The 14,879-nt window shown below is 34.8% G+C and overlaps 1 protein-coding gene across 4 annotated transcripts in view; it reads left to right on the forward strand.

The window, feature by feature from the left end:
* The window catches only part of LOC136038533 (glutaminase kidney isoform, mitochondrial-like), a 125,286-nt gene that overhangs the window by 54,807 nt on the left and 55,600 nt on the right, over positions 1-14,879 (forward strand). For all 4 annotated transcript variants that reach the window (XM_065721641.1, XM_065721639.1, XM_065721642.1 and 1 more), the window contains 2 exons: positions 3,554-3,683; positions 10,593-10,720. In XM_065721641.1, the coding sequence (XP_065577713.1) occupies positions 3,554-3,683; positions 10,593-10,720 (258 nt within the window). The remainder of the gene's footprint in view (positions 1-3,553; positions 3,684-10,592; positions 10,721-14,879) is intronic.

The following is a 14,879-nucleotide window of genomic DNA, read 5'->3' on the forward strand; positions in this document are numbered from 1 at the left end:
CACCTTTTGCTTTAGCAGTTTAAATTCATACATCATCACATTCAATTTCTTAAGGCGCTATTGATAACAAATACGTCTTTTCCAGTTTCCAACCACAGATCACTGTTCAAAATTTTGTTTACAATTCAATCTGATTCTTACTGTCGTTTGTTCCATACCTTTTTGTTTAGCTGTTATGGTCCTCACTTTCACTAGTTTTCTAATCACATTTATCTGTGCTTCATTTTCATCAATAGTCCTCTTAAACATTTTAAACGACCTTAAATTGGAATTAGCGTCTTTGTAAAATTTAGTTTTTTTGTTATTAAATCTATAACTTTTGCATTGGCTTGTCTTTTGTCATTATGAAAAGCATAACGCCGAACCTTTGTTTTTCAATAGGAGCTTATGCAGTATCAGGTTCTTGGATAGCATCCTTATAAACTCCAATGTCTTTATTTATAGCTATTTCATCGCTTGGAGCTTTTATAAAATGTTGAACGTCGACTTTTGCCCCGCTTTGTCTTTTGTCATTATAAAATACATATTGCCGAGTCTTTTTTTTAGTTTTTTTTTTTAAACAAAGGCATGGTAAGCATTGATTGACCTTGTCCATGTCAAAACCCCAAACCCAATCATCATCGTTGTCATTTTTAATTTTGATACCTTTTGATTCTCGCTGTCGCTTATCTTCGAACCCCAATTTACCTTCTTCTTCATTTTGGATTTTCATTACTTCAGACAAGTTGCCAATGCCATTTGCTTTAGCTGCCCTTATTGGTCTAATCTTACATGATGGTCCAAGTTGTAGATTTGTTAATTGTTCAGGTGGTGGGACCAAAAATTGGTTTTCTTCCAACGAGTTATCATTTATAACACTTTTAAATTTGTTTGGAGGTCTCGTCTCATTTGATGGTCCAGGTTGTTGATATCCACCGATTGTGAATTTAGCTGCTCTTATTGGTCTAGTCTTATATGATGGTCCAAAGTATAGATTTGTTAATTGTTCAAGTGGTGAGACAAAAGCTTCTTTTTCTTCCAACGAATTATCATTTATAGCACTTGTAAAATTCGTTTTTGGGTTAATTCAAAATTAACTCTATATAATTATATAGTGTGGTCTTCGTCGTTATTTTTTAACTCTATATAAATTTTTCATATTGATATGTCTTTTCATACTGAATCTATTCGAAGATATTTGACTATTGAAGCAAGCCCGATTTCTAACAGCAATTGTGTACTAAGCTTCAAACTTTTTGTTCTCTTTTTTAAGGCTTTTGAGTTGTTGTAATACCTTTTTAAAATATATACAAATATTTTTGTAATTACCAGCTTTTGCTCTTTAAGCAATTTCATGTAAACTTTTCCATGGAGGAAATCTTCAGTTTTTCCACTTATGTGTGATAAATGTGACAACGTCATTTCAATACTGATGTATACAAAAATGAGGTATGCAAAATAGATGTATACAAAAATATGAATATTTGTTTCCGAAATTAAGGCTCTTAACGAATTTTCTCAAATTCGTTATCCATCTAGATCGTTTTTTTTTTTTAGGCCAGAGTATCCCAGGATACAAATTTTCCCGAAAAAATATAGAGCCAATTTCAAGAAAAAATAAATACATGAATTCATGCACAATTGTTACTCACTTATGAAGATAATATATATATATATATATATATATATATATATATATATATATATATATATATATATATATATATATAGTGGCTTCGCCGCTGGGCCCCGGCACGTGGCAGGCTTCTATATGGCTTCAGATTCATTTATTCAAAAATTCATATTCATCAAAATCTTCAACTTGCCCAAATGGAGAGACAAGCTCGACTACTGGGCAAGACATATAAACAAAATTTAATAATCCTCATTGATACAGAACAAACAAAAAATTAACCACTATTTCATCAATAAAAAAAAACAAAAAAAACACTATCTTTAATGAGAGTATTTCAGGTGGAGTAAGTGGAGTGAGGCCAAAATAAAATATAAAATAAAAAAATTTTACCAACCGTTCTTGCAAGCAGATTCCATTATATAACTTTTTAATCGTCTCTTGAAAGATCCTTTTGGTAACTCAACAAATTTATTTAATGAATTTTTGTTGGCTATTGATGGGATCATATACCGGAGGTTGAAACGGGATCTTTCATTTTTCACCAGAGGTAGTTTGTACGGGTTAACACATCTAGTTATCAGTGAATTTTGATGTTTGGACTGTAAATTCTGGTCAAAAAAAGAAATTATGTACATGTTGAATCTTAAAAAACCAACTAGATAATAGCAGATGAGATTTCTGTGTAAGTCATTATGTCTAGAAACAGGTAAGAAGTACGTGTTTCAGAGTGGATATCTGTACTCCTCGGGTGCTGTAAAAACTTATCTAGAATTCGAATAGCTTTGTTTTGCAGGGTTTGTAGTGGTTTAATATGTGATTTAAAAGTCAGCAAAGATGTAGCTGAGCAATATTGGATGTGTGCATCAATTAGGCAAAAATATAGGATTCTTAGAACCTTATATGAGAATAAAAATTTTAGTCGGTGGAGTAAACCTATATTTCTTGATGATTTTAGTCTCAACAACGAAATATGTGTTTTAAAATTCATGGTAGGGTCAAAAACGATACCTAAATATTTTGCTGTGTACTCTTTTGATTTCATGAATAGTGCCAATGGTAATTTTATTCAGAGAAATATTTTCCAACTTTTGATTTGATCTTCCATAAATAATAAATTCTGTTTTAACAAAATTAGGGACAAGTTTGTTAATTTGGAACCAATTTGTGATGGATTTTGCAACTTCAATCAGTTTTTCTTTCAGTGCATCTAATGTTGGTGCTTTTAAACGTGCTGCAGTATCATCCGCAAACATAATTGTTAAACAGCATTATTGGATTGTTAAGATTGTTAAGAATTGTTAAGCAAACATTATATGGATTCTCATTGTAGCTTGTCTTCTAACCGCAGAATATTTAAGCCTTTTCTTGATGTCATAAAATGACCACAGGTTCGATACGGCCACCTTGTGAAAAACACAAATTCTTTCTTGAAGTTCTAACCTATTTAGATCGTTTTTGTGGCCTGTCATCCAACTTGTTTTCCAACCGTAAATATCATTGTCCATTTTTGTTCATCTTTACCTCAGAAAGTTTTTTCCATGCCTTTTGCTTTAGCAGTTCAGATTCATTCATCATCTCACTTAATTTCTTAAGACGTTATAGATAACAAATACTTCTTTCCAGATATATGCATTTAATAGCTATTTAACTCTTTGTATAAAGTATGGGCGACTATAGTATGACCAAAGAAAAAAAATTATATTTTTATTGCTTATTTATTGTTCTTTCTTTATGTTTTCATAATATTGATTCCAGCATAAACTGGTATGAATAAGCATACATGGATTTTTTTTTTCATGGATTTACATGGATTTTTGGAAGTAGCGATGCTGGAACAGACCTGATTGTATCGTCTCTGTTAAATTCTCTAAAAGTATGTGACTTACTGGGATTAGTCCCTGTTGCTGGTAAATAATTTAAAAAACTGTCCATTTTTAGTGTCATTGCTGATAACATCGTTCTGATCTCTCGTGCATTTCTGAGGCAATTTGTGATTCCTGAATTTGAAGAGTTTTGTTCTCGCATTGAGAAGATCTACAACAAGTGCAAGGGGATACATTTAGGAAAGGTTTGAAAAATTCCTGTCCCTGTTTATCTGTTTCCTTTTTTTCGCTTTTCCATTATTGTATTATATTACTGTTTTTAAAATGTAATTTTAGAGGAACTACCTAGAGGATAATGCTTTAAGTCTGACTTGCATTAACTTGTTCGATATAGTAAGAACCTCTCTCGGTTATAGCTTTAAATTTGTTGTTTTCACGCATTTTTTCTTTTTATTGCTGTTCAATTGGAAGTTCTGCATTACCCATTAATCTTATTTGGAAAAACTTATATGGGGGGAGTACGACAATTTGAGGCATGTTGCCAGAGCGAGGTGACTCCCTCCCTCTAATTTTCGTGATTCTTAGGATTTCCCTCTTGACAACTCATATTTTCCACACAATTCTTGTGTTTCTACCATTATTGTTCTAATTAGACTTAGAAAGAAATGCATTTGCATACATTTTGAGGTTTGAAATTCTATTACCCAATTTTATCTGTTCCCGCTCCTTTTTTTTCCTGCTACTGTAATTTGTCTCTGATATTTAAGTGCATTTTTGGAGCCATTGCGTACTGAACATTACTTCAAACCGTGCATTTTTTAGTTTAACTTCTTCGTATAGGTTCACGTACGGAATCAAATCCCCCCCCCCTCATAAACTGGCAAAATACGTATAAGATGCAAAATGTAGTAATTATTATCACAGAAATTGCACCACACAAAATACATGCTTTTTCAACAACATGCGAAGCCGCAATTTTGATTCTTTTTTTTTTTCTCCAGGTACCTACTTTGTAGCAAACTTCTCTTTTTATGGTGAATAGTTCTTATTTTGAAAAATACCCGCGGCGTCATCCATCCAATAATCGTTAGTTGTCTAGCAAATGGTACTTGTCTGTTAAGCGAAACACACCCAAGAAGTGAATTTACGTTAATCCTAATTAATTATAACCTTTATATAATCTTTAGCTTATATAATAATGTAATTTGAGCTATATATTTGCATATTAGGGGGGGGGGTTAAAGTATTTGGACAATGCCCCTTACCTATCCTAACCCAACATAACCCCAATACACGCCCCCCTAATGTACCAATATATAGTCCAAATTATGCAAGTCCGATGCATTCTGTCACCCTTCACTTGTACCTAGCGAATATTTGACGCATTAAGGGTATTTCCTTAATCACCTATTTTTGTACGCCTTTTTGTACGCCTCACGTATGTTTGATAAGCCTCACGTATACAAAAATACGCCTCACGTATTTTTGTACGAATCACGTATTTTTGTACGCCTTTTTGTGTGACATCTGCAAAAAGAAACCGGAAGCCAGCGTAGTTTGGACCAGCTTTGCTCAGTTTCCTAGAATACCTATATGTATAGCACTACATGTATACCACTAGAATACCTCTCATTTTACTTTGTATAATTAATAAATTACCAAAAACTTATTATGTTTCTTTAATTCTTTGGCTATTAGAAGCTTTGAACCGGGTCGGGTCAGTGTCAGAGCATCCAGGTGGCCACGTTGATGCCATCTTGGTCGACGATATTCAGATGAAATCGTCGTTGTGCGGTTCGGTGTCGAGAAGGGGTTTGAGATGATATATCCAAGGCTGAATTTCTGGTTCCGTTTATAGCAAGAGAAGTTTCAGGAGGTGGGCTGCCAACCCAACCGTCCCATGTACAAATTCCCCTATAATAGTATAGCAACAGAAGTTTCAGAAGGAGGGTTGCCAACCCAACCGTCCCTAGGTGCATTTAATTCTCCAGTGACTAGTCAGATATCCAGAGACACGTGGAGGTCGATCTTCATGCGCGAATTTGCATGGGAACTAACTCCGGGCGAGCACCATTGTCTTCTCAACCAGATAATGTATCTGGTTTATAATATAGACTAAACCACTGGGTAGGAGAAACTACCGTTGGATGTAAAACGAACGAATTTAAACTATTGTGTAGCCTTAAATCCAAAAACTTTATGCCACTAAACTCCCTCTGAACGTAATATTACACTGAAAAGTTCGAAATTGTAATTTAAGGGGATTCCATACCAAAAAGAATTAGCCTATCTTTTCCATTATAAACTTTTTTAGTTTGTGTGGCCAAACTATTTAGAATTGATTGGGTGGTCTTGCCATACCGTATAGAGCTTGTATAGGTGATCCGAATAAGCGGCAGAAAACTAAAAGCCGACATCTACTTTCCCTGGAATCTTAGAAAAACCTTGTAACTTCTCTTGTTTTGTGCTGGAAATACATATATTAGTTTTAGAGAAGCTTATACCATTAGACAGTCTAAATTTTGTTTTGTCGATCAAACGGAAAAGAATTTTCTTTCTGTAATTCAGGAAAGGGTTGTCTCTAAAAACGTTCTAGTATACTTACTAGGAAAATGTCCAAGATCACCTCAAAAGATTTGTCGTTTGATTTATTTGACAGCTCTTCAAAGTTCCTGTGTTGCAACCCGTTTTGATTGAAAACCTTGCCGACAGAATTAAATTGTCTTTTCAATCACATTTCTTAATCAAATCACCCAGTTTTCAGTAATTTTCAACGATAAGTATTCCCCAGGAAGAATTCGCTAATAACCCTTTGCCTTTGAGACAGTCAGCCGACGTTGAGGCCCACAAAATGATGTTTAAAGCGTGGAATCCTCTTAATATCTCATCCGCTATATGGGTATTCTGTTACTTTTCTGCCTTTTAACGTCATATGAAGTGTAATCTGCCCACAAAGAGAAGAAGCACAGATATTGCTTGAAATTGTGCTGTTCTTGGTTTAAGGTATTATAAGATCTTTATATGAATCAGAGAGAAGTATTACAGGTTAAATGAGAATCAATGATAGCCCTATGGTTACACCTGTGTGTTTTCATGAGAAACGTCCTTTTATGTGACGTATAGCAACGACATATCCTTGGAAGGGAAACCTCTCTTGTGTGGGCTCTTAGTGGCGTCGAGGAAGACATTTCACGAGTTTGCCAAACCAGAACCCCCCGTGACTGCAAACAGTGCTGTAGGGTAATCTTGAAGAGCGGATATCCTTGAGGAAACTATATAGTCTAGTAAACGACAGAACATTATAGTAGATTTGTATTAACGAATGATTTGTCCTTTTTTTGTGTTTTTTGGGGGGGCAGAACAACTTCTCTCTAGCTATGGTATTTGTAATGGGCTACCTGTCATTGTAGTATAATATTTAAGGTCATAAACATATAATAAGCAGAGACTTGAGATTGCTTGTGTTGGACCTTGACTCGTGTTGATACGAGAGTATTATCAAGTGGAAAAATCATGTAGTGACCAAAATGGGCTTAGGCTGGCACAAAACGTCTCAATTCAATTAGAGATCCCTGGGACTTCTTGCTGTCTGATTCTAAGTCAGCTTAAGCGCTCTGTGTAGGCTTTGAGCGTGAAGGAGTTATAGATAAGGTAAGAGGAATGGAAAATAAGAAAGGCCCCAGGTGCTGATAGTGTGGTACTAGATTTTTTTCAATATTGTAGCACCGTACGAATCTTAGGAGAATTTTGGTTAAATCTGTTTTTTAGGAAGGCGATAAGAGTAAGTGGTTAACTCTTAAACCCACATCTTAATATTTTGTTTTTCAAGGCTAATTCTATAGTAAGCAAGAAAATAGTTACAGCAAATAGTTGCTATCATTTTTCCTTTTCAAGTATTCAAACAAAATTAAAAAAATCACTGCTATTTGTAAACATGGGAGTGATTTTTCAGTAATTCAGCAAAAAAAAACCCAAAACATTGAAAATATGAAAAGTGTGCAGGGTCTTTAGATATAACATTTATGGTGTTTTTATTAGAGTTTTCCGCTGTGCCATTTGGTGAATATAGTAATTAAACAATTTGCGAATAACAGTAAGCAATTTGCAAATCTTTTTATGGCTCTAGCACGCTTACATAAGCCTAAACAAAGAGCAAATATCATGCCTTTAGGTCTTGGACAGGGCAGGTAGCCTGTAGGCACGTAAAACCGAGTGGAAGTTAAACCTAGGAAAGTGCCTTTACATCTGCTGACTAGCTTTGGCCGAAAAATCCTTCTGAAAATTTTGATGTCTGTTGCACGCTCAGTTCCTTTACAGTCCCTCAAATAAAATCAGAGTCAATCTAAATCCAAGTGAAACCCCAATCCCAGTTGGGATCCAGATCCTAATCCAAGTGAAAGAAAAATAATAATTTAGAAGCTCCCTTCATCCTCTAAAGGTTTATACAAAAGTGAATCATACGATAAAAAGAGCTACCGGCGATGGAAGCTGGAAGACTAGGTAGAACTCGTAGCTTGGGTAACAATATAACAATAGGAAGCGTCTTATAAATAAGCTAGATGGTTCCCACCTACTTTGGTGGATTCTTAATGATTAGCTCCCTTAGTCACAGGTTTGTTGGTTTTTATATAAAGTTGACTAAACTAACTTATGTTACCTGAAAAACAAGCCTGAAATGTTTATGGGTTCTGTTCTTCTCTACCCGGCAGAAATGTGGCCAATGGATTTTGCAATCAAAATGCCTATAAGACAAAACACGTTCGCCAAATTGAACGGTTATTTGTTTTGATTTTATTACTGACGAAAATATGTTCTTCTTTTGTCTCAAGTACCATTTGAATTTAGCAGCGAAACCAGGCCATAGGATCGTTTTGGATGCCTCTTCTCCTTACCTTGACCAAATATTTCCTTAGTATGATCCTGTAGTTCATTTTCGATGTCTTGGGAGAAACAGAGTTCATCTTCGGTTAAAGAAAGCACTCTTTGTAGATTGTCCTTCCATCTGGAGGAGATGTTGTCAAGCCCTTTGTGCTGGACAAGTCCTTTGTGCTGGTCAAGCCCTTTGTGCTGGACAAGCCCTTTGTGCTGGTCAAGCCCTTTGTGCTGGACAAGAGACACCCAGAGCCGTAAAGTGACGTTGATATGCGTGCCTAGTCAGACACCTGTCGGTACAATCTTCAATATCAAAGCCCTTTCTTTTCCCATGAAAATTCGGTACTTGGCTGCCAAAAGTCACAGCCAAGAATCTAATTATAGAGTCTAGAACTCTGCGTCTAGAATTTCGAGATCTATCGATCAGACACTTTTATTGTGACTATTATCTTCGCTAAAGAGTGACGTTCATATGTATGTCCAGACTTAAAGGCTTATGCTTAACGTCTTGTCGACCCTGCGTGTGAACGCCACTTAAGTCAAAATCAAGTTGCTTGCTCATATTGTGATGTTAATTGACTGATAGGTTTCTCATCAATCTATATCTCCAACTACAAAGAACGGATGATGTCGTCCAGTCTATTTACCTCACACGATCTTGCTTAATCATTTCATTATCACAATTGTTTCTATTTCCGGAATTATTTCAAGTGTTTCCCGTAACTATGGATTTAGACATTATTTATCGTTGGATCTCAAGAAAACAAATGAATTAAAAAAAGATGGATTATTTTTCTGCCGTTGAAGAGATGGAGAGATATCTTTATTTGAAAGCAAATCAGTTTCAAAATAAACTCCCAAAATGCCATAGAAAATTTATACCATCTTTACAACAAAGTTAACAGATTGTCGCTTGAGAGAGATTCAACCCAACAGAAAAAGAAATTATTGTATCGCATTTTTAGAAAATTTCGAGACTTATTTTGCTATGATAGTGAAGACAAGCTGTGGATTGGCCCTCCAAAATTATAAGAGCCAAAGAAAAAATCTGGAGAAAATATCCAAAGCTTAACTTTTTAGAAAGACGGAGAATTAAGTTTGTGCAAAAACAAACAAAGAAACAAACTTCACTTTATATTACACAAAATCTATTTTATCATGTTCTTATTTTATTAATAAGTTGTTTAATAATTTCCTAACCTAATGTTAGGAAATTAACATTTGTCGAATGTTAAGCCATTTCGAAGCCTTTTCTATGCTGGGTATTGACACTTTTTCTCTTGATTGAATAAAAAAACTTTTTTTGACTGAAAGTGAAGAGAAACATTATAAATTAAAGCGAACAGAAATTATTACTTGTATGAAATGAACCGTACCCTTCGTTTGGTGGACGGAGAGGGGTATTACTGTTCATATGAATAAAGATTATGCTTGACCTTTTATCTTATACATGGCTAAGGCCTTTACGACCTCTACAATAGGGTTCGCTGATTTTTAATACATGGCATATGTTTGTTTAATACAGAAATATTATTTACAAATAGGAAAAGAGAAATATTACCATTTAAAATACCAAAAATGAAAGTCTTGGTAGGGCTTCCCCCACCCTCAAGAAATTTCCTGGCGAGGCTCATGATTGGCTCATCGACTGGCTATATTAAAATTTTCAATCCGTAAAAGTTTGGTACCTTTTGAGGTATAATCATAGTTTTGTGCCCAAAAATTGCAGAAAATGCCACTTTCTCGTGCATAATCTTTTTGGTTGCTTAAAAGTGGCTCTAGAACTTTTAATGTCCGTTTCAATGAGCCTTGTCCCGATCTTCTAGGACTATCGGTCGAATACGATCACCCTTGGAAAAAAATAAAAACGTATGTGATCTTTCTTCTGGGAGAAAAGGCAAAATTCCATATTTTCGTAGATAGGAGCTTGAAGCCTCTGGAGTAGGGTTCTCTGATATGCTGAATCGCATGTTGTGATTTTATTAAGATCATATCGACTTTTGTAGGTTTCTCCTTTTTTTCAAAAATTGGGCAACATTTCTCAGGCTCGTAGTTTTTATGGGTAAAATTAAACTTATTAAATTTAATATGTTTGGAATCAGCATAAAAATTCAATTCTTTTGATATATTAATTGTTATGAAAATTCCTGTTTCACAGAGTTTTAGTTACTATTATCCCAAGTCGTTCCTTACTTATGCTTCGTCACCATAAACTGTTTGATTTATTGCCAATATATCTGGTAATTTGATATTTTTTACTGATTTTCGTTTTCCAATTTCAGGTTGCGTCTTATATACCACAACTGGAGCGCATGAGCCCCGACTACTGGGGGGTAAGCCTGTGTACGATAGATGGCCAACGATTTTCAGTTGGCGATACTAAAATACCATTCACGATGCAGTCCTGTAGGTAAGTTTTCCAGTTTTTATGGCACTTGGTATTAACCAAGTGACATATAGCAATCGCAAATTCTGTCGGTCTGTCGGTCCCGGTTTTGCTACTTTAGGCACTTACAGGTAAGCTAGGACGATGAAATTTGGCAGGTGTATCAGGAACCGGACCAGATTAAATTAGAAATAGTCTTTTTCCCGATTTGACCATCTGGGGAGGAGTGGGGGCCCGTTAATTTGGAAAAAATAGAAAAATTGAAGTATTTTTAACTTACGAACGGTTGATCAGATCTTAATAAAATTTGATTTTTGGAAGAATATCGTGTCTCAGAAGTGTTATTTTAAATCCCGACCGGATCTGGTGACATTGGGGGGGGGAGGGGGAAACCTAAAATCTTGGAAAACACTTAGAGTGGAGGGATCGAGATGAAAGTTGGTGGGAAAAATAAGCACTAGTCCTACATACATTATTGACATAACCGGAACGGATCTACTCTCTTTGGGGTAGTTGGGGGCGGGGTTAATTCTGAAAAATTAGAAAAAATGAGGTATTTTTAACTTACGAATGGGTGATCGGATCTCAATGAAATTTGATATTTAGAAGGATATCGTGTTTTAGAGCTCTTATTTTAAATCCCAACCGGATCTGGTAACATTGGGGGGGAGTTGGGAGGGGGAAACCTAAAATCTTGGAAAACACTTAGAGTGGAGGGATCGGGATGAAACTTGGTGGGAAAAATAAGCACAAGTCCTAGATACATGATTGACGTAACCGGAACGGATCCGCTCTCTTTGGGGTAGTTGGGGTGGGGGGTTAATTTTGAAAAAATTGAAAAAATGACGTATTTTTAACTTACGAAGCAGTGATCGGATCTTCATGAAACTTCCAAAAAATGATCGGATCTTTCACGACTTCCAAAAAATGTATAACATCACATGAAGGTATTCTTTTTTTTCGTGAAAGTATCTATCACCGATATTTTTAAACATATATTTGTAAAATTTTCACTTCAAACAATCAATCAGATTTCATTTCACTGCCTTGGTATTTCAAGCTAAAATTGTGAAAATGACTTTAATATAAATACATTGATAATATAAAACTTTAAAGTTTACACTTTGGCTATGGACATATGGAGAAGGAGGGGACTTTCAGGTATATGTCCCCTCTCTCGCCACTTTCCGCTCCCTTGCCCAATTACAGTCTTAAATTATTAGTGTAGATTAAGATCTGAAGTGGGACAGATAGGATAGGGGATATTTAGAAGTTTTGGACTGTTTGGGATTTTTGGACTTCACTATTTGACGTAGCAGAATGTCATAAATTTATTAAGATCTCTTGGACCGGCAATTTTGAATTGGCTCTCAGAATTTTTGCTTGATAGCTCTTTGGCCTACTTCGGTTCGATTTTTTTTTCTTCGCGTTAAAAAAAGCCACTTTTATGTGGCACAATCTTTTTTCCTATACAAAATGACACTAGAACTTCCAATTTTAGTTCTAATGAACTTTTTCCTTGTGTTCTAAGACTGTTAGTTCGATAAGATCACTCCTGGAAAAAATGACATACATTCACGCACCTGTGATCAAAAATCTGAAAAAATAAATAAAAATTCTGTATTTTTGTCGGTAGGGCCTTCAAATGTCTGCAATAAGATGTTCTGATATGCTAGATTTGATGGTAAAATTTGCATTAATATCACTAGCAATTTTAGGATCTTCTGCTGCTTTATCAAAATCTGACAAATTTTTGTAAGCCCGTAACTTTTAGAGGTAGCTTAATGTCTTCAGAATTTTACGTATTTATAATCTCCATAAAAAGGTGATTCTTTCGTTGTGTATTTTGTCACCAAAAAGGGTTCTCTCTTAAAAGAAAAAAGTATGATATTTTTTCATAAATACATGCATTTTCCATACAATTTTGATTGTTTTTCGCTTTTTTCCAATTTTGAGCCTTCGGGCCAATGGTCATCACAGAAATGATCGGGATTGACAAATGACGGGGAAAGGCTCATTAACCTTGTATAAGCGTTTTAGTGTTTATTAACTTATATTGATAAATTACCTTAGAATCCCTTGATTTTATTTTTCTTAATTTAAATTCACATTAGGCCTTTTTTTACTCGTATTTTTTCTTTTCATTATTTATCTTTTGCCCGATATTGGTTTCTCGAAACTTCAATATTCTTCATGTAATTTGGCTCTGTTTTTCAATTACGAGATTCTTTCGGACTATTGATCAACAATGTCCCTCCCAAGATATTAACTAGAGAGTGGGGGGGTACTAGTGTTCTATCAATATTCTTTTCATTTTTCCTTTATCCACCACGTTATTCTAGGCTTAGATACATTTTCATGCAGTTGAATTTAAAATTGAAAGTTTATACTTTTTACTTTATTCTTTATATTGATGTTAAATCAATTTTACTTGTATTTTTATTTTATTCTTTCTTTTTTGCTCAAAACTTTTGAACGAAATTTTCCCATCATTTTCAATTTTTTTGGTTCAAGTTATGCGATTTTTCGAATTTCAAATTTTAAGTCTTCACGAGAGATCACCACATGCTTACCCAGGATCGAGAAATAGGGGGAGGGGGTCATTAGCTTTGAATCGTCGAATTAGCATTTGTTTTTCGTTTTTTATCCACCAAATCACTCTAAACTGAAATGCAGTTAAAGACAAAACAGTTAATTGATAAAATTCGTAGCTATGCCTCCTTTACTTCTGAACATGTCACTTCATCTTTACTTGTTTTGTTTTTACTCCTGTTCTGGCTGTAAGATTCATTTTGTGTCCCATTAATGTAGTTCAAGTATATTCATGACTAAGAAAATATTTCAAGTCCTCTTCGTCTAAAAACTGTCTTGATGAAATTTTTATTTTATTTAAATTTTGAAATTTTTGTGAAATATCTGAAATTTTTATTTTACCTCGATAGATTATTATTTACTTTTGTCTGGACTAAAACAAAATGAAAAATCTAGAAAACGGGTGTAACATCTTAATAACACAGTGGAAAATAAAAAAAAGTATTTTTTTTCATTAATAAGTAAAGCTCCTAACATTTTCTGAAAATTCGAATAAATAGGACAACATACTTTACTTGCTGATTAGATTCGTCAAGGATAGCTACAGCAGCGAGTACTAAATCAAACAGTTCGTGGTAACGAACTGTAGTAAGGAGCGAGCCGGCTCAATAGTAACCGAAACTCTAAAAAATGGAAGTTTGATACCAATAGTTACATCAAAAGAATCGCATTTTAGTCTAATTTCAAATATATAAGTTTCATCAAGATCAGTTATACCCATCAAAAGTTACGAGCCTGAGAAAATTTGCCTTATTTTAAAAAAATAGGGGGAAACACCCCCTAAAAGTCATACAATCTTAACGAAAATCACACCATCAGATTCAGCGTATCAGAGAACCTTATTGTAGAAGTTTCAAGCTCCTATCTACAAAAATGTGAAATTTCGCATTTTTTGCCAGAAGACAAATCAGGGATGCGTGTTTATTTGTTTGTTTTTTTTTTTGTTTTTTTTTTGTTTGTTTTTTTCCCAGGGGTGATCGTATCGACTGAGTGGTCCTAGAATGTCGCGAAAGGGTTCATTCTAACGGAAATTAAAAGTTTTAGCGTCCTTTTTAAGTGACCAAAAAATTGGAGGGCACCTAGGCCCCCTCCCACGCTCATTTTTTCCCAAAGTCACCGGATTAAAATTCTGAGATAGCCATTTTATTCACCAAAGTCGAAAAACCTAATAACTATGTCTTTAGGGACGACTTACTCCCCCGCAGTCCCAGTGGGAGGGGCTGCAAGTTACAAACTTTGACCTGTGTTTACGTATAGTAATGGTTACTGGGAAGTGTACAGGTGTTTTCAGGGGGATTTTTTGGTTTAGGGGGGACAGTTGAGGGGGGGTACGTGGGAGGATATTTCCATGGAGAAACTTCTCATGGGGGAAGATAATTTCAATGAAGGGGGCGCAGGATTTTCTAGCATAATTTGAAAAAGCAATGGAAAAATAATATGAAAAGTTTTTTCTACTGAAAGTAAGGAGCAGCACTAAAACTTAAAACGAATAAAAATTATTACGCATATGAGGCGTTTCTCTCCTCGTTATACCTCACTCTTTACGCTAGCGTATTTTTAGTAATTTCAACTATTTATTCTACGGCCTTTG

The sequence above is a fragment of the Artemia franciscana genome, chromosome 18, assembly GCF_032884065.1.
Source record: "Artemia franciscana chromosome 18, ASM3288406v1, whole genome shotgun sequence".
In the NCBI taxonomy this organism is placed as follows: domain Eukaryota; kingdom Metazoa; phylum Arthropoda; class Branchiopoda; order Anostraca; family Artemiidae; genus Artemia; species Artemia franciscana.